The sequence below is a fragment of the Scyliorhinus canicula genome, chromosome 7 (assembly GCF_902713615.1).
Source record: "Scyliorhinus canicula chromosome 7, sScyCan1.1, whole genome shotgun sequence".
Classification (NCBI taxonomy): domain Eukaryota; kingdom Metazoa; phylum Chordata; class Chondrichthyes; order Carcharhiniformes; family Scyliorhinidae; genus Scyliorhinus; species Scyliorhinus canicula.
This window is the reverse complement of record NC_052152.1, coordinates 87,446,194-87,465,585: the sequence shown is the minus strand read 5'-3', so window position 1 is coordinate 87,465,585 and position 19,392 is coordinate 87,446,194. Positions and strand designations below refer to the sequence as shown.

The 19,392-nt window shown below is 41.3% G+C and overlaps 1 protein-coding gene across 1 annotated transcript; it reads right to left on the bottom strand.

Moving 5' to 3' along the window:
- Window positions 1-2,417: 2,417 nt before the first annotated feature.
- Window positions 2,418-18,409, bottom strand: LOC119969158 (uroplakin-1b-like). Its single transcript, XM_038802384.1, has 8 exons — window positions 18,333-18,409; window positions 15,718-15,797; window positions 12,383-12,583; window positions 11,602-11,676; window positions 10,450-10,572; window positions 9,242-9,421; window positions 5,571-5,654; window positions 2,418-3,502 (listed from the first exon to the last, which is right to left on the bottom strand). Exons 2-8 carry the CDS (start codon window positions 15,784-15,786, stop codon window positions 3,452-3,454), a joined length of 783 nt encoding a protein of 260 aa, XP_038658312.1. The 5' UTR covers window positions 15,787-15,797; window positions 18,333-18,409; the 3' UTR covers window positions 2,418-3,451.
- Window positions 18,410-19,392: the final 983 nt, after the last annotated feature.

The window sequence follows — 19,392 nt, the reverse complement described above, 5'->3', positions numbered from 1 at the left end:
TTAGTGTTGACTGGCAATGGAGGGAGAGGGAGAGGCAAATCCCTGCAAAATTAAATCCTTGTTAATGGCAAAACATTTGAAAGACACTCTGAAGCTCTACTTCAAACATGCCTCTATTTGAAACATGGCTGCATTGACATCGAGAGGAGTTTGCTACCAATTGTTCAAAATGGCAACAACTTGGCCATCAAGCTGCATCATGCTTCCAAGACCAAAACACCGTAAAATGAAGCAGAGGGGCAGGAGAGTGTAGGTAACAAAAGCACCAAATCCTACAGTGCATATCATATTACCTCAGGATATCTCCTACCTCATGTGATCAAAAGTCTGCATGTCAAGAAATCGACCTGTTTAATCTATAGCACTGACCTTTGACCCAAGTCAGAAATTCAGTAACCATGTCAATGGTGCAGCCTCTCCCTCAATCTTCAGCCACTCAATTACTGTCCAGCACTAAAATGCAGGTTAATACTTAGCTCACATAGCCAGACAAAGCTAGACAAAGCTTGCAATGATTTTTCCCAAACCACCTTACCTGCATTATACATTTTTTTTAAAACATACAAGTTTCTGCAACTAAAGATTGTTGTGCAAAGTGGTGGACAAAATTGCAACGTTGCCACTCAATCTCCCATCAATAACAATATTACCCTTGGCTATTTTCAACTGCAGGCTCCCATCCAGCCCTAGACCCAAATAGTTCATTTCAGTCTATGCAATATTGTCCACTTTGCATCCATTTGAATCCCAAAACTCACCCAAATGTTGTCAGTAAAATTCAGATACTTCAACCAGTTTGATGTTTTATCCAGTCGCTCTTATTGCAAGATGAACAAAGACACAGACAAGTTAACAATTCAACCCAAGTTTATTTTCAAGCGCAATAAAACAGTTATCCCCCAAAATTTTCCCATTCTAATACTACCCATGTCAATGAACTGGACCAAAGCTGTGGTCCTTTCCTCTGCGGCCCGGTCGTCTCAGGGCCTTCGTCTGTTAAGGTGGGTCTCACACACTGCTACCTTCTGTCCTCTGGTCTGCTATTGAATCTTCTCCACTGCCTGTGCGTTGAATCTTCACTGCAGAGGGTCTCTGGGTGCCACCTGTTTATCCCTCTCTTCGTGTCCTTCCAGTAGTTCCTCTGGATGTCAGCCAATGAGGTCACTGGGCAGGGGTCGCAACACCCAATGGAGTTGCCGATTGCAACTCTGCAGGACACCAGGAACTCGGCCCAGAGATTGGCATGTAACCTTATCCCATACAAGGTCATCTGGCTGCCAGAAACTCTGGTTTCACACAGGCAATCCACAACAATTGATCCATTTGAATGAGGCTGAATTCAGGCTGTTGGCCATTTTACTACACATGGTTACACGTGCACTAGGTTTGCTCTTTTCTTTAAACTGAACTATTCACCTCTGCTGTACTAAAGCCCGCCTCTCAGGCAGGATTCTCCGTTTCCCCCAGCCCAGTATTTATCGGTGGCATGCTGTTCACTGGTGGCGAGATTCTCTCTCCCCACTGCTCGTCACTGGGATTTCCCATTGAAGCCATCACACATCTTCAGGAAACCCACGGGTGGGGGTGCACTACTGGTGGGAAAAGAGAATCCCAACAACCTGAGAATTTTGGCCCTCATCTCTTGCACATCCATTTCAAGGTCAACTGCATTGACACTATAGCCTTTCTGCCAAGGGTAATCAAGATGAATAATAAATGCTGGCCTAGTCAGCAACACACATCTGAATTTTAAATAATCTTTGTTCCAACCTGCCTCTACAATGTTCTCCATCACTCAGGACATTGTGCATTTGACATTGCAGCACCTGAAACTGCCATCAGCCTTCTTGCAAGCAACCTTTGCACCTCATGAATCTCTTCAAAACCTTCTACTTTGCCACATTTCTCATTTCAAAATCTACCCCTTCACTTGTCATAAGATTATTTTCCTTTGTATTATTTCAAAGTTCTGCTCAGTGTCAGCGCCTGGTGATCAAAGTACTCTAAGTGACGCTGTTGCCCTCCAAATGCATTCTTCTGTTCAATGAAGACAGAGGGACCAGATCTACATTTGGTCCCATTTCCAGCAGGAATATTTAAATTTCAGAAATTCAGGTGTAGCAATAAGAATCCAACACATCAAAACTGAAGGACCACCTTACAGTTGAATTGTTAAACTTCCCAGCTTTGAGCATCTCATCAGCTCGGTCCGAATGCCATTCTTGCAAATGGACTGCTTTGAGCAAAATGGTCCCTTATCATATCATGGATTCATTCATCTTCAAGGGGGTATGCAACAGAGGAGAGATCATCCTTCTGGTTGATCCCGGTTTATTGAAGAATTGTGCAGCATGACATGGTCCAGCTTCCCTATCGCCCTTTCTTCTAACTGTCATTCAATCAACTGCACATTGCCCTGAAGATTAATAATTTATTCTTAAAAATTAAATGCTTTCATACATTAGACAAGATATAAAAGAAACCCCATAATGTACATCTTATATTACATGTTTAATATTCCTTTTACAGAAGTGGTAAAGATGCAAAATACATCACCTCCAATAAGTTGTACTTGCATTTATGTTTCCCACAAGACAATAATGTCTTCAGTGTTTTAAATTAACAACCTCAATGTTAGCAAGTATCAGCTAATGTTACAAGTTGAGCTGTACACTACACAAGTGACCACTGTAAAAGTGACTTTGCCACAGATCATTTTATTGCTCAAAAGTGATGATAATTTTATTACTTTGACATATAAATTTAAATTGTACCACTAGAAGAGGGCGAGGATTAAGTATGCTTATACGTGTGTTGCACAATGGTTTCGGGGTTGGGCTTCTTTCTAAACTATCCTCTCCTAGGACCACTATTTAATTTTGTAATCTTCTGCCCTCCAATTACAACTGTGGAATGGAATTCTAATCACTAGTGCAGCTAAAAAGCAGGTGAACCATCATTTAGAGTTCAACATGATTCACCTTTCCCTCAATCTGTTAAGGACTCACTCACCAACTCTCACAGATGGAAAATCACTTTAAAAGACTGGTCAAAATACCTACTCTATCATCACACATCACCAGCTTACAAGTTACAGGGGTGTGAATAAAGCCCAAGTTTTACTTACTTAGTTTTACAACAACATACAAATTGTTGCTGGACTGAATTTCAGACATGGAGGACTGCAATCGAAACCATGGTCCAATTTCTCAATTTAATAAACTTACAGGACTTTTTTTTTTAAAAAAAGGCAGAAATTACAACTACTTCAAAAAGGTATTTGTCAGGCCAACAAGTGGGAAGTGTAAGAGACTATCAATTGAATAAAAGAACAGATTACTACTCCCAATACTTCACAGGTTCAGTTTAAGAGTCCTCAGTATTGCCACGAGGGTAAGGCTGCAAATACATTTGATTTCAAGTCCATATATTTGAAGTCCAATGTCATGCTTTAATTATCCAGTATAGCATAGTAGTACATTGATCCAGCAAGGACAAAGAACTGAAACAAGAAAAAGAAACAAGTCAGTTGGTGTTGTAATTAAGTGTACGCCAAATTATCCATTTAGACATACCAAACAGCAATTCCTCCAGTATTACTCAAAGTTCTGATCATAATACGTTTGTAAGCTCATAAGATATAGGGAGGGATTCTCCAGCACGTTCACCCAGCAACCGCAGAATCCCACTCGAGGTCAATGGATTTTTCCATTGTTGGCGTCTCACCCATGGCGTTCTTGCGGCGGGCTGGGCGGAAGAATGCAGCCCATAGGAGCAGAATTAGGCCATGGCCCAGTGAGATCTGCTCCGCCATTCAATCATAGCAGAGATGTTTTTCACCTGTTACCTACAATGCTACAGACCAAGAGCTGGATTACGAAAAAGAGCATCTCCTCCCAAGAACACATAACCTAGAACAGAAGTAGGTAATGTAGCCTCCCAAGCCTTATCACCTTCAATGTGATCATGGCTGATCCCATCATGACCTCAACTCCCGTTCTCCATAACCCTTCAACCTATTGCCAATTAAAAATCTGTCTATCTTCTCCCCAAATTTATTCACTGTCCCTGCATCCACCGCACACTGGGGTAGCGAATTCCACAGATTTCAACCCTTTAGGAGAACTAGCTTCTCCTCAAATCTGTTAAAATTTGCTACCACTTATTCTAAATTATAGCCTCTTGTTTTAGAATGTCCCACAAGAGGACGTATCTGCGCCATGTCTACTTTATCCATACCTTTTAGCATCTTGTATACCTCAATTTAATAACAATGTGATTATCGGTTTATTACTGATAATGGTAGAATAAATACTGGCCAAGATGCCACAGAGAATCTCCTGCTTCCTCCTTGTGCAATGTGTTCTCTGTTTCACATGTAGATCTAAAAGACAACCATTGCATTATTCATTAATGTATTGGAATGTCTGCCTAGATTGTAAAGGCTGTGAAACAGGAGGAGTCTAGCATGAACTCACATCTGTTCTTCCGTATCCCTGTCCCTCACCACCATTTTCTTCAGCCCACGCATCACTCAATCCAAGAGGCATACATTATTGCTTAAAGTATTTAGTGAGTAAAATAATTGAAGCAAACAGATTGATATCAATTAAATTTAGTAAAGTTGCAGATTGAACAATTCGAAGAGAGCGTTTTGAGAGGTCCATTTTCTAGCAGATTTGGTGATGTACTGTTGCTTTGGTTAGCAAATAAATAGACAATCAAGACATCCAAATATAGCCTCCTTTCATAGCTCAATTACTTGCGCCATTTAGACCAATCTGCACTGAAAGAATGGAGTAGATCTCCAAACTTCGCCTCAGCATCTTAGGTTATGGTGGGAAAACTGGAATTTAATAACTTATTTTAATAACTGCAACACATACATAAAAAAGCAAAGTTGGGTTTAGTGGTGATTTCCTCCAATCCCACAGCTGAATAATGTCAACATTACAACTGAAAGTGAAAATCGTCAGAGTCCGATAGGTTGCTCTCCCCTTTTTGGAGAGGGAGCTGACTGGTGGTGATTTAACACGAGCGTCACCACACGTCAGGCAAAGGGCGAGGTTGAGAAGGCAGGGCCCTTCATGAATAACCATGACAACGATGCAACATATGAATGACCATTTAGAGAGGTGCACCCAAATGGGGCCATAGCTCAGCATAAGTCATTCTTTTGTGACTAAACAAGAGCAGACAAAATAGTGATGTGAATAAGTTAATGCAGCTGCCTGCAGCTTAAGCTTTGAAAACCAGCATCAGGTTTTAGAAAAATAGTATAGTGAGGTACAACGATCAAATCCGATCGATGGAACCAAGGAATATTCAGAGGATGGATCAGCAGCTTTCATTCACAGGATCAATGTTCCCACTAAACAACATGCTAGTCTGCAAGGTACCCAATAGACTTTGCCAGGCGATAAGTATCACAATTGTTTTCTTTTCAAAAAAAAACAAAAGAGGGATTGTGCACAACAAAAATTGAAAGAAACATCGCACAGGACCAATTACTGAAAATTCTATGCCGGATGATGCATTAACTACCATTAATATAGGCACACATCACTTACAGTCCAACACAGGATGGCAAAACCAAACCATGCCACACCCCAAGCATGTCTATTCAGAGGGCCGGAAATAAATTCAAAGCATCCCTGCAGAAACAAAAAAAAAAGGAAAGACAGGTTAGAAAAACAATTTTCAATGAATACAAATAAAATATCCAAGCTTCTTCTTGGGTCACAGAGCTGGCATTTCCATCTGTGCATTAAATCATCATGTTGAACCCAATGAGCACATAATGGCATGTCACAAAGATTTGGTAGGGCAGACAACAAAATGAATCATTACTTGTCAAATATGGAGCAAACAAAAGTGGGGGGGGGGGGAAAAACAAGCACTGGAAATAGTTGCAAATTTATGTTTGCTATTGTTATATTCCCAGTTTCCATGGTGTCAGCTAATCCATAAACACATCTGAGGTAGTACAGTTGACTTCTAAATTATTGTTACCCTGGGTTGCAACAGCAGCATCCCCATGATCGGAGGTTCATGTATTTTGCACACATCGGTCTCCCCTCTTCCAAAGAGAGAGGGCCAGATAAGACTAGGTAGGAACTCACATAGGAACAGCTATTCAAATTAATACAATTTGAGTGAGATTCTCTGGTCTCCCCGCAGTGTGCTTCTCAGCAGTGGGAGCTGGCTTGCCATTGGCCGGCGGAGGAATCTTTTTAATCCACTTCACACCGCCGGGAAACTGTGGTGGGGTGCATAGTCAGTAGGACCGGAAGATCCCGCCAGCCTGAACAGCTTTAATATCTTGCCCACAGACTTTAGAAATGAACCATGTGACACTTCAATGAGTCATCTGGTTCAATTCCAAGCTAATTGTCAACTCCATTCTTCTCCTGCATCTTTCCCACCACTTACTTGAAAGTGTTTTCCCTTTTCTATCCTCACAAGAAGTTGTGGTTTGCTCCTGTTATTTCCCAGGACAAAAATTAGCCAGAAGAGTTAATCAACAAAACTGATGTCACAAAAATCCCCTTTGAAAGTGGTTTCATAAAACATCCTTTTGTCAACCTTTGTGCATTCCTTTATGTTGTACCACTACCACCCACTCCTCTCTCTCAGCTGCTTCTTGCATATAGATCACAATAATATCACTGCACAGTAGTGAAGGGAGCAAATAATTGTAGATGTGATGCCAATCAAGCAGGCCTTGTTCTGGATGGTGTGGAGCTTCTGGAGTGTTGTGGGAGGTGCACTCATTCAGGCAAAGTGGAGAGCATTGCACCACACTCCGGACTTATGCCTTGTATTTGTGGACAGGCCTTGGGAGTCAGGAAATTTGTTACACTTTGCAGGATTATTAATTTCTGACCTGCTCTTGCCACGTATTTACATGGCTAGTTTTTATTTTTGTTCATTCATGGAATGTGGCCATCACTGACTGGGCCAGCATTTACTACCCATCCCTGAGCAGCCTCTTGCTGGCCATTTAAGAGTCAACCATATGGCTGTGGATCTGGAGTCATATTTAGGCCACATCAGGCAAGGATGGCAGATTTTCTTCCCTAAAAAAGACATTATAGTGAACCAGAAGGGTTTTACGACAACCGGCAAGGGTTTCATGGTCATTATTAGACTTGCTAGGGGTAAATTTTAAAGATGGTGAGCCATCAGGGGGCTGGGTACGAAATTCTACCCAAAATTTTTATTGAATTCAAATTTCACCATCTGCCATGGTGGGATTTGGATTATGCCCTCCCATGTTATTATGGCGATTAGGAATGTAAATTGAGGCCGCATGGTGGTGCAGTGGTTAGCACTGCTGCCTCCCAGCACAGAGGACCCAGGTTCAATCCCGGCCCCGGGTCACTGCTCATGTGGAGTTGCACATTCTACCTGTGTCTGCGCACAAAGATGTGCAGGGTAAGTGAATTGGCCATGCTAAATTGCCCCTTGGATTTGGGTACTTTCAAATTTATTTTTAAAAAAGAGACAGGAATGTAAATTGAATTAATTCAATACCATACTTCATATTGAATGTACATTCCATTGTTGTTTTATAATTATTCTTTACATTTCTACTTTTCTTCAGTTGTGTAGAAGGGTCATTTAAACTTAAAACATTAACTGTTTCTCTCTCTCCGCAGTTGCTGCCCGACCCAAGTTTATCAAGAGCTTTCTGTATTATTTTAGGTTTCCAGCATCCACTGTATTTTATTTTTATTCTTAGACCATTACCCTGGGTCTCTGGATTACTAATCTAGTGAAGATATCACTGTGACACTGCCACCTCCACTCCAGTTCAATTCTGGTCAATGGCCAGGTGTGTTGATAGTGGGGGATTATACAACCCATATCCAACAGTGTCCAAATGCGGAGTTCAGGAGACCTCCAAAAGTCATTCAGTACACAGGGCCAAATCAAAACAATGCAGAGGACACCTCCTCCATAACCAGACAAAAGGTTTAGCTCAGCCTACAGGTGGACCCACCAAGAGTTCACAATCTGCTTATCATCCTCCCCACAAGTGACTAAAACAACAATTGAGACTTTGATCATCCTAGACAAGTATTAATACTTCACTTTGATACATTTTTGACAATTGTCCGAAACATTCCTTTTAAAATTTCACCATAGAATAGCATGGCCAAAGATCTATAGAATCTTAACTGCTCAGAAGGAGGCCATTCAGCCCATCAAGTCTGCACCAACCCTCTGAAAGAGCACCCTACCTATGCCCACTCCCCCATCATATCCTTGCAACCCCACCTAACCTACACAACTTTCGACACAAAGGGAATTTTTAGCCACAGCAAATCCACCTAACCTGCACATCTTTGGACTGTGGGAGGAAACCGGAGCACCCGGAGGAAACCCACATAGACTGACATACACAGGAGAATGTGCAAACTGCACACAGACAGTCACCCCAGGGCCAGAATTGAACCTTGGTCCCTGGTGCTGTGAGGCAGCATCGTGGAAACCTAAATTAATGATCAGTTTTAAAACCAAAAAGAACCTTAATATACATTTGCTTTCCTGCAAGTGAATGTCATTGTTACTTATGTTTATGTACAAAGAGTCATTCATTTGAGACTCCAGGATTAATGGCAGCTTTACCTCCGAAAAGCAACAAAAAAATGGAACGTGCATTGACGAAAGCAAAATTTGGCAGGGAATTAAATTTCCTTACATCCAATTTGCATTCCTAAACATTTAAAAACATGGAGGGCACAATTTTATGAACCCCCCCCCCCGCCCCAAATGGGTTCCGAGGTGGGGAATTGTTGTTGGGTAGTGGGACAGGGTTTCCTTCGCGTTTTCACCCACACTGACCTGGTAGCGATTTTACACTGGCGTGGGCAGGGCCTCTGGTGGGAAGCTCGCTCTGGTCCTAGTCAAGGGCACCTTAAATGTCCACTTAATAGCCATTCAAGGACCTTTACCCACTTGGCCTGAATTTGAGGTTGGCAATCAGGGGTATAAAAAAGAAAGTTCAATCTTGGACAGGAAGGGGGTGCTTCTTTTAACTGATAACCGACCCCCCCCCCAAAACATTCCCTACCATCAAACCAATACCTTCATCCCAGGAATTCGACTATTGAACTTTTCTTCAGAACAGCTTTATATCCCTCAAGTAAAGAGATCGAAACAGTGCACAATACTCCAGATGCAATGCCCTTTACAGTTGTAACAAGGAAGTTGAATGATCCAATCTTTACATTACCTGACCATGAACAAAACCTTGAACGCCAAGTTTGCAAGCATCCAACTCTGTGATCTGGTTAAATGCATTGGTTACACAACACTCTCGAGGCCAGGGGAAGTCAGAATCTAGATGGGTTGATCTGAATGCAGAGTTGAACTGAACCCAGTCCTGTGGTCCATTTACTCCACAACAATTATTCTGCAAAGAATGAAGGGAAATATTAACTCAGTACATTATGGGACGTACTGACTCACGACAAGAGAAAAACATGATAAAGCTGTTGTAGGTTAACTAAATCACCTTTCTTTCACCTACCCTCAAACACTTCCTCCATTGAGGATAAAATGTCTTTTTCACCCAAATGGGTGAGCTGGAAAACTTAAACAGCTTGTGCTAAAAAAAAAATACCATAATGTGATTTTACACTGCAAACTTTCTTCAAAACTATGCGAAAATCTAAGTGCTGGAAATACAGTAACTCTGAAAATATACATCTCTGCAAATGGAAACGTCAGCTTATAACTTGTCAGAACATAGTTAGAAAGATAACCTGGAAATATTAATAAAGTGGGATGAGACTCCACCACAAAAAAAGCCAATAACACAGGATCACTCTTGCAGATTTTTAAAAAATAAATTTAGAGTACCCAATTAATTTTTTCCAATTAAGGGGCAATTTAGCATGGCCAATCCACCTAACCTGCACATCTTTGGGTTGTGGGGATGAAACCCACACGGGGAGAATGTGCAAACGTCACACAGACAGTGACCCAGATTCGAACCTGGCACCGTGAGGCAGCAGTGCTAACCACTGCACCACCATGCTTCCCCACAGATGAATACAGATGACCCACAAAAGGGATCTTTCGTCTCATGAGTTAATCAAGTGTAGACCGATCTTCCAAAATACTGACAATGATGTATAACGGTTTGCGTTTTATTTTAAAAAGGTGTCAGGTTTTTTAAATCTCAATAATCAGAAGTTCTTAGCTGTCCGCCCCCAAAACAGCATTCACAGAGACCGATTTCCTACCCTGCACTATTGTATGAGAAAGATTTAGTCCAGTGACTTTCATTCAAACATGGACTTCTGGAGCTTGAATGCCAAATATATTCTAGTTCTCTCATCTCTGCCACAATGAAATGCTCTACTCATTCCACCCAAATATCACCTAAAGCCTACTTCAGCAGTATACAAGCCCTTTTCCCTATCCTGCCTCACTTACCTCAGTCATGACACGATTCCAGGAATTGGTGAGGCCCATGTAGTTTTTGAACTGATCATCATTCTGCCAGTTCCGGTTATCATACAACTGGAGCATTTGCTTGAGGAAAAAGTTTGGAACCAACTGCAAAATAATTTTGAGGATGTTAAAAAAAAATTATGTACAAGCTATTTTACTCCATGAAGAAGCCCAAGCGAACTGAATTTCCAACTTAAAAAAGGACCTCCTACTCGAGGGCAATTTGGGATGAGCAACAAGTGCTGTGAAAGAATATTTTGGAAAAAAAAAGACAAAGCAAGCTAAACAATAGGATTCACCATCTGAAGAGACTGGTGAACAATTCAGGGGAAGGTGTCAGAATTCAGAGTATGCGGAGGGTTTCCCACCAGATGCAAACTTGAATTTTCAGATGCTGATGGATGTTGTGTCTTTCAACTACTTGTAAATTCTCCAAGGTACCCTGGAGAACCCTTCAGAGAACAGAAGATTTGGGCCATTTTGTTGGCACTCCAGTCAAACTGGATGAGTTTGCAACCAGGTGGCAAGGCCACAGTCAATTATTGCATTCAGTTTATAGAAACGGAAGAAAATAAAACATATAATAATCTTTTATTGTCACAAGTATGAAGTTACTGTGAAAAGCCCCTAGTCGCCACATTCAGGCACCTGTTCGGGTAAGCTGGTACAGGAATTGAACCCACGTGACTGGCCTTTTTCTGCATCACAAACCAGCTGTCTAGCCCACCGAGTTAAACCAGCCCATAGGTCAAACAGAACCCATTTTAGTCACAAGTGTTCTCGGAATATTTGTTGCCAAGTTTGTCCAAAATTGCACTTGGATAAGAGGGACCCAGAATATCCCAAGTAGACCTTCTCAACCTTGAGCAGCCAATAGAAACATTAAGTACACACAGGTTTGTTACTGGACAACAGGAAGCAGATTGACACCTCCTTAAACCCATTATGTTATACTGCCAGTGTTAGTTTATGCTCCTTGTCTGGTTATCTTTATGGACTTCCAAGATGGCCAAATTGAATAAACTTATGCAAATGACAATTATGCATTTAGGTTTTCCATGATCCATTCCAGATAGGACATCCAATCCATTTAATTAATAGAGCAGTTGCTTAAAAATGAGAAATTTTACTCACAAAGTCCCTGTGTGTTGCAGCTGTGATGCATGAAGCAACTTCAAAGATGTAGACAATAAGCATCAAAATAATGTACTGAAAAAAAAAGGCAGAAATTTATGCACCTTAAAAACTGGAAAGAATAAAATAATCACCGCAAATTTTATGGTTCATAGTAATGCTTTTCTGCTTGTTAAATCAGAATAACTGTACAAGCAAGATTAATTGCAGCTTTCCAGAACTTCAAGAAAAGGGTGCACTGTTTCAGACAGGCAGACATCCTGGGACTTAAATTCCTTAACTAGTTGGGTATGCACCACAACACTGTTATTGTAACTAAATCCATCACGGAAAGTTTTTTTCTAAAATAAGGGGCAATTTAGCGTGGCCAATCCACCTACCCTGCACATCTTTGGGTTGCGGAGGCGAAACCCACACAGAGGGAGAATGTTCAAACTCCACATGGACAGTGACCCAGGGCCAGGACCAAACCCGGGTCTTCGATGCAGTGAGGCAGCATTGCTAACCACTGTGCCCTCCCAGGAACATTCATTTGAATTATCAGAAGAGTTGTGTGACTGTTGTTTCCTTTCTTAAAAATAAAGGAATACCCAAGATTATATATAAATTAAGTGTGTAAAAAGTGCCCGGTGCAAGGGAACCATGCCCAGGATGCATTTCAGGCTGAAAAATAATTTCAGGTAGTGTCTGATGTACTGGGGCAGGCAAAGTCACAACTGATTGCAAATAGTAAACGTTAACAAGTGATTCATAAATGGCACCAGTCAGAATTCAAACTTACTGCTAAGATAACTTTCTTGGCTGATTTCATGATTCCAAATATACCAACTATGCTCAGTACAAATAGGCAGAAGCCAACAAAAAGTCCAATCCAAGCGGCGGCAAAAATATCACCATTGTCGGCAGCAGAAAGTAACGGCCAAAGTCCATGCTGATCCGAAACATGGAAAATGCATTCAGCCATCAATGCAATGCCGCACAACTGAAAATAGAAGGAGAGGATTAATAGATGATTTTTAATCATTTATCTCAAAATGCAATTCACCATACAAATGGAGACATTTCTTCTTGGGACCGAGGCACTACTGAAAAAAAATGGACAGAACCAGCCTTCTAGTTTACAGCTGAAGAGATCAGCTGCACATGAGAAAGAAATTCTGACTAAAAAAGGCTAATGCTATGAAACTATCCAACAACCATTCTTTCATAATCTAACTCCAGAAAAATCACACACATATTAATTTCCTTTTGCCATGAAGCATTCTCATGAAGTTGATTCCGTTTTGACTTCATGGAAATTAGTTCGGAGCTCCACTAGGCTAGTCAGGAATACCCGTGGCAAATTCTAGGTGGTGTGTAAAGCATTAAAACAAAAAAACTCAAATGTGGTCATTATGGAAAGGCTCATTAAAATACTTACGTGAGCACAATTTCACCCATTACAAAAAATGTATTTAATTTTCCATTAGGTGAAGCTTAAAAAGCCACAGCCTTCCATTCCCTTCAAATACCCATTTGTCAAGTGCAGCCTAACATGAGGATATCTGCACACACCCCCCCCCCCCACCCACCCATTGATCTCTGCCACTTAAGTTTATGTAATGTTTGGTCATTTATGCAGATTCATTAATTTAAGTAGCTGAAAGACTGCTCTTTTAAACTTGTTGGCTGAATTAGTTTGATTTTTAAAATTTTCTATTCAACAGCAACATTTTTTAGATAGTGTACCCAAGAGTATTTGACACCTATTACCATGACTTAGATCAGCTAGTTCAGCACACACACACACACACACACACACGTGCGAGATGCTCCCCGTCATACAGTAGAATTCAACACTAAATTGTGCCTTTTACCAATTAAGTTACTGAAATGCAGTGCGTTAACAATCCTTGCTCACATTTACTTCCAAGGTAGAGGTCAAACACCGGTCACTAGAAATTTGACTATACAAGTTTGAGGTGTACCATTTAAATTCGAAATTAAAATATCATGTTGAATAGAAAATTTTTAAAAATCAAACTAATTCAGCCAACAAGTCTAAAAGAGCAGTCTTTCAGCTACTTAAATTAATGAATCTGCATAAATGACCAAACATTACATAAACAATATTTTTTTTAATGTTCATATTAAACAGATAAATATTTTTTTTTAAACTTGTTAGTCCATTGTTACAGGCATTTGTCTTTTCAGTTTCCTCCTTACACACATTACGCATCAAAGATTATTAAAGAAATCCATCCACTCCCAACAAGTAATTGGGAAAATGTTGGAACCGCCCGATGAGAACACACCACAGTTTCATTTCCAATACCAAGCATGTGAATCTCATTTAGAAGGAACCTCACTGCAAGACACAGAGGAAATGTAAAAATCAGTACAATTTCCTGAATAGGATTTAGGTATTCGGGAGGTTTTAGCTTAGATCATCTTCTCAAACAAAAAGGCAAGAAGATTGTTTTGGCTTCTACCCAATTTTGCTTCCACTGTCTGTTCAGGCATTTTCTTTAATAAGGCAAATTGATACTAAGGGTTTAGCTGGGAGAAAAATTCAAATCCCGACCAAGTCATGCTGGATTTAAGATTAGGGAGACTAATTAAGGAACAGAAATGCACTTTTGAAGTGATAAAACTACTCCATTGTGCAGATAGGAGAGCAAGTTTGGCAAATCTCAACCAGGAAGAAAACTGGACAGAAGGCAGTATTAGGAAATTAGAAGCATAATGAACTTGGAACAGTAACAAAGATTTATTATGGTTTGGTTCTGATGAATTGAAAGAAATGAAAACACCCCTTGCAAACTTAATGGAAGAAAAGGGGTTTGGTGCCCAAGATGTGGCTTTTAAAAAAAAACATGAGATTAAACAGGTCAGTGGGATGTAGAAGAAAGCTCAAGACATTTGAAATTTGGAATTAATTTTATGCCACCTCATCAAGACTCAGCTAATTTGCTAGGCTGTGGTACTATACAAGGGAGCTAATAAAATTGGATTACTTTGAAGTAGAGTTGCCAACTATGATTAAATGTATTCTTGGAGGTTACATCACATGGCTTGCCCCCTACACTCCAACCATTATTCGGCCAACACACCCATCCTTGTAACGTACTGCTTTCCTCAACTAATTGAGAAGCAAAAAACCTCAAAAAGGCCCAATTGGATGAGCCTTTCCTCTTTCTCCTCTCCCAATATTTTATATCTGGTAAAGAGAAAAATGTAAAAAGTAAATGACAAAAAAATGTAATATCCCAATGAATCTTTTTCCAGGGTTGCATACATTGGTGTCCATAAGATATAGGAGCAGAATGTAGCCATTTGGCCCATCGCGCTTGCTCTGCCATTCAATGAAATCATCACTGATCTGATCATCCTCAACTCTACTTTCCCACCTTAACCTCATAACCCTAGATTCCCTTCCCGATGAAAAACCTGTCCATCTATCTCAGCCCTGAACATACCAACAACCCAGTCTTTACAGTTCTCTGTGGTAAAGAATTCCACAGATTCACTATCCTCTTCAGACAAAATTCATCCTCATCTCTTTCCTTATAAATTTAAAGTGCCCAATTCTAGGTCCTCAGTGCTCACCACTGCGCCACCTTCCTCATCTCTGTCTGCAGGGTTGGAAACCCCACTATAAAGTATGCAGTACAATTCATGGACATAACACCTGCAATACTCGATTCCATAGGCGTAGTGATTGGAACTTTTGCTACTCAAGACAATTTCCTCAAGTTGATATCTAGTTTGATGTAGACCGCAAGAAGATATGGGCTGGAATTCTCCAGCTGTTTGCTGGCAGCAAGATACTCTGGTCCCACTAGCAGCACACTCGCCCACGAGTTTCCCAGAGGCATGGGGTGGCTTCAATGGAAAATCCCATTGACAGCCAGTGGGAGCAGAGAATTCCACCACCAGCTGAGAAACAGGGAGGCTGGAGAATCCCACCCATAGACAAATCACATGCTAGTCAGCAATGGAAATGTGAAGATACGTAATAAAACTGAAAAAATTAAAAACAATATACAAACAATTTTTCTACAACAGATTAGGAAACCTAGCCAGCACCATTCTCAAATACAGTAACATGAGCACATATATTCATCCAATACATACCATGATGACCACATTTCCAAAAATGAGCAGTCCTTGGAACACCCTCACTCCAGAAGTTCCTTTGGCCATTTTTGATCAGCTAAAATAGTAAACAGAAAAAAAAAAACCTAAATTCTTTAAATCTGGCATATTAAAATTACCAATCTAGTGCTGTGATATTTTAAATCTCCAGAAAGAATAGTGTAGTACATTGTAGTTGCAGAACATAGCCTATATATCAGAGATGGATCTTCTGCCTATATATCAGAGATGGATCTTCTGCTGGAAGATAGTACAGCCCAAGTTTGAGGTTGAAAGTGATAGAGGAAGGCAATATAGTTACCATTCATTGCAGCAGCCATCAATAAAGGATTTTTATTTCGTCCAAGAGATAAATCTATTGATTTCTATTCATAGACCATAAAACTTCAAATCACAGACGGGTTCACACAACACCCATAGACATGATTGTAGCACGGTAGCATTGTGGATAGCACAATCGCTTCACAGCTCCAGGGTCCCAGGTTCAATTCCGGCTTGGGTCACCGTCTGTGCGGAGTCTGCACATCCTCCCCGTGTGTGCGTGGGTTTCCTCCGGGTGCTCCGGTTTCCTCCCACAGTCCAAAGATGTGCAGGTTAGGTGGATTGGCCATGATAAATTGCCCTTAGAGTCCAAAATTGACCTTAGTGTTGGGTGGGGTTACTGGGTTATGGGGATAGGGTGGAGGTGTTAACCTTGGGTAGGGTGCTCTTTCCAAGAGCCGGTGCAGACTCGATTGGCCGAATGGCCTCCTTCTGCACTGTAAATTCTATGATCTAAGTACAGTGGCAATGACTACATGTATCCCAGTGGTCATTGAGGTGTTCCACATATCTAACAGTGCACACCTACAAGATGTACTGCAGCAACTCATGAAGGCTCTGGCACCTAGGTCAAGGACTGTAGATGCGTGGGGACACTATCTTCCAAGCTCCCCGCCACAAATCACAACATCCAGACTTGGAAGCGGTTCCTTCACTGTTGCTCGGTCAAAAGCCTGAACTTTCTTGCTAATAGGACTGAGAGTGTTCCTACACCACATGGACAGTAATGTTTAAGAAGACAGCTCACCACCACACTTGCGTGCAAGTAGGGATGAGATGGGCAATTGCTGGCCTGAGCACTCATCACATGAATGATATTTAAAATAAACTAATCACAGCCAAGGCAACAATTGCAACACTTTGGGGACAGTAAGTGAAGTGGTCTCAGTATTTTAACATCATGTGCACAGTTGTGTTCACATCAACAGATGACAAAATGCTTGAACAATAAATTGGTATGAGAGCATATTGGAAGGAGGGGTGGAGAGGGAATTTCAACATCAGATATGGGCAATTGAAGGCCCAACAATGAAAATCAAAGCATTGGAAAAGTTAGCATACAGCGCTCAGTTATTCAGAGTATGGGAAAGTGAATGGTTAGGGATATAGAATCCCTACAGTGCAGAAGGAGACCATTAAGCTCATCAAGTCTGCACCGAAAGAGCACCCCAATGAGGCACAAGCCTCAATTTTCCCACCCCCACCTCCTGGAGCTATGAGGCAGAGTGCTAACCACTGTAGCACCCTATCAGCTAAGATGATCAAGATTTGGCCAAACACAAAATGATCAATGACCTCAGGAAGTGATCGCTCAGGTCAGGTATCAGAAGACTGCCAGCAGCCTGAAAAATTCCACTACAGTATAAAATCGACACCTACAAGGGCAGGGGAATCTTCAGCTTTTAAACAGAGAAATCTCCATCTGGGCAGCAGAAAGCTCCCATGGCCACAACTTATTATATCTTAAATAAATCAATATGGAAAAGGTATCCATAATTATACATTACAATCCAACATTTGAGAGATAATTCCATTGTGGAACAAGCACAATAGAATCCCATCCCTGACCTCTCCTCCCTAAATGAAAAATGCCTGTAGCTCAGGCCATTAACTAAAGGGAACAGGTTCCACAACATTCTTAAGGAGACAAATACCAACATTCCAAGTCATCACCTTAGAAAGAAGTTGCAACCAGAGTCATTAATAACAAAAATATTTTATCATTTACACTGGGGGGAAAAAAATGTAAACCAAAACCTCACCCAAATTACGTGACAAGCGTCCAAATTGGATCCCAGGAATAGGTGAAAGACAACCTTAAGGAGAGATACAAGTGCACCGCACCCACAGCCAATAGGCATCATGTATTTCAGCAACTACATACTGAAAGGAAACTGGACGGGTTTGGAGAGCTTACATGTGAAAAAGGGGGAAACACCGAACAAAAAACACGCCTTGAAATATCACAAAACAGAGTTCTGTTCTCAAAGTGGGTAAGATGAAAGCACAGGGCATCTTAACAGGCTTTAATAAAGGCAGTTGGGCTCAAAAAAAAAGTTGGTGTTACAGGAATTTCAACCACTTTCCTGCGCTTTGTTTCTAAGTTATAGCGACGGCTGAAAAAAAAACTAAAACCTATTTCAAAGCTAAAAAAAAATCGCAAATTGTTTTAAAACTGATTAAATGAAAGATATTAGACAGCAGGCAGACAACGAAGCCCACCCTTCAAGTATTGAGCTCAGTTAAATCAATGGCAATGCAAATAAATATACCTGATGCCTCTGCTCCTGTGTCTCTGAGTTGATTATCCGCTCCTGTGTCTCTCTGCTTCTCTCTCTTTCTATCCTGGGAGGAGCCCCACTCACAACACTTAAAGCACCGAGCAGGTTCTTGCGCTTGCGCACTCTGCGAACCAACCCCACCCCACATGCCACACCTGTACAATGCTTTGCTGCCAGCTCATTGTTGGGAGGTTTCTTCTTTGTAACACAACCATGATACCGTTTTAAAAGAGACAATGTATCTGCCGAAAGACAGCCAAAGGCACCTCCACCTTCTGGACTACAGGGAAGTGACAGCCCTAACTCTATATTGTGGTTTATTAGCCTCCCAAAAAAGACTGACGTTCGAAAGGAACGGTGCAATAGGGAATTCAGTTGAATACAAGGTTGAAATGGGAATGCAGCTGCATGTGTCCCATGTGTATATGGATGAAATGTGCTGGACCCTTATAGTTTCTGAAAATTTGACAGAAGACAATGCAAGGTGGTGAGGTAAACTGAAAGTGTAGATAAAGCACTGAAGGACTAAAGAAAGACCTCTGCAATTGGGTAGAGCTATACCAATTCCAAATCAGAAAAGCGCAAAGTGGTACACATTGGGGAAAATAACTCAGTATAACTTGTAAATATCTGTGAGACGCTGGTTGTTGCAGCAATCATGTCACAGAAGACATAGGGCAGAATTTCCCATGGGAAAATCGAGGGGCACGATTTTACAAAAAGATTTCTAAGTGTGGTAGCGAGTGGGAACTGCCAGGAGCTTCCCAACACTGGGACCAGCGAGGCCGTCACCACTATCAAACGTTAATTGGGCCACTTAACGAAGCCCCACGGGCTTCATGGCGCAAGTTATGGTCCCGCCGGCAGATTCTCCGGTACCGCGCTTGCCTGCCCCCTGCTAACAAGGGAGAGCAGCACTTAGAGCATTCCTGCAGAGTCAACCCCAGCTCACAGCCATGCCGCTGTGGTAACCAGCCCCACAATTCGGGGATACAGACCTGGGCAGACTACTTGAAGCAGTCAAGGCCATATTGATGCCTGTTTCTCCGAG

Bases quoted from the DNA above. Each gene is read 5' to 3' on its own strand.
- LOC119969158 (XM_038802384.1), bottom strand. From the start codon at position 15,786: ATGGCCAAAGGAACTTCTGGAGTGAGGGTGTTCCAAGGACTGCTCATT. The intron at 10,573-11,601 runs GTGAGTAAAATT...ATTATTTTGCAG, and splicing joins CTGCAACACACAGGGACTTT to TTGGTTCCAAACTTTTTCCT. The intron at 9,422-10,449 runs GTAAGTGAGGCA...CATTCTTTGCAG, and splicing joins GGAATCGTGTCATGACTGAG to AATAATTGTTGTGGAGTAAA.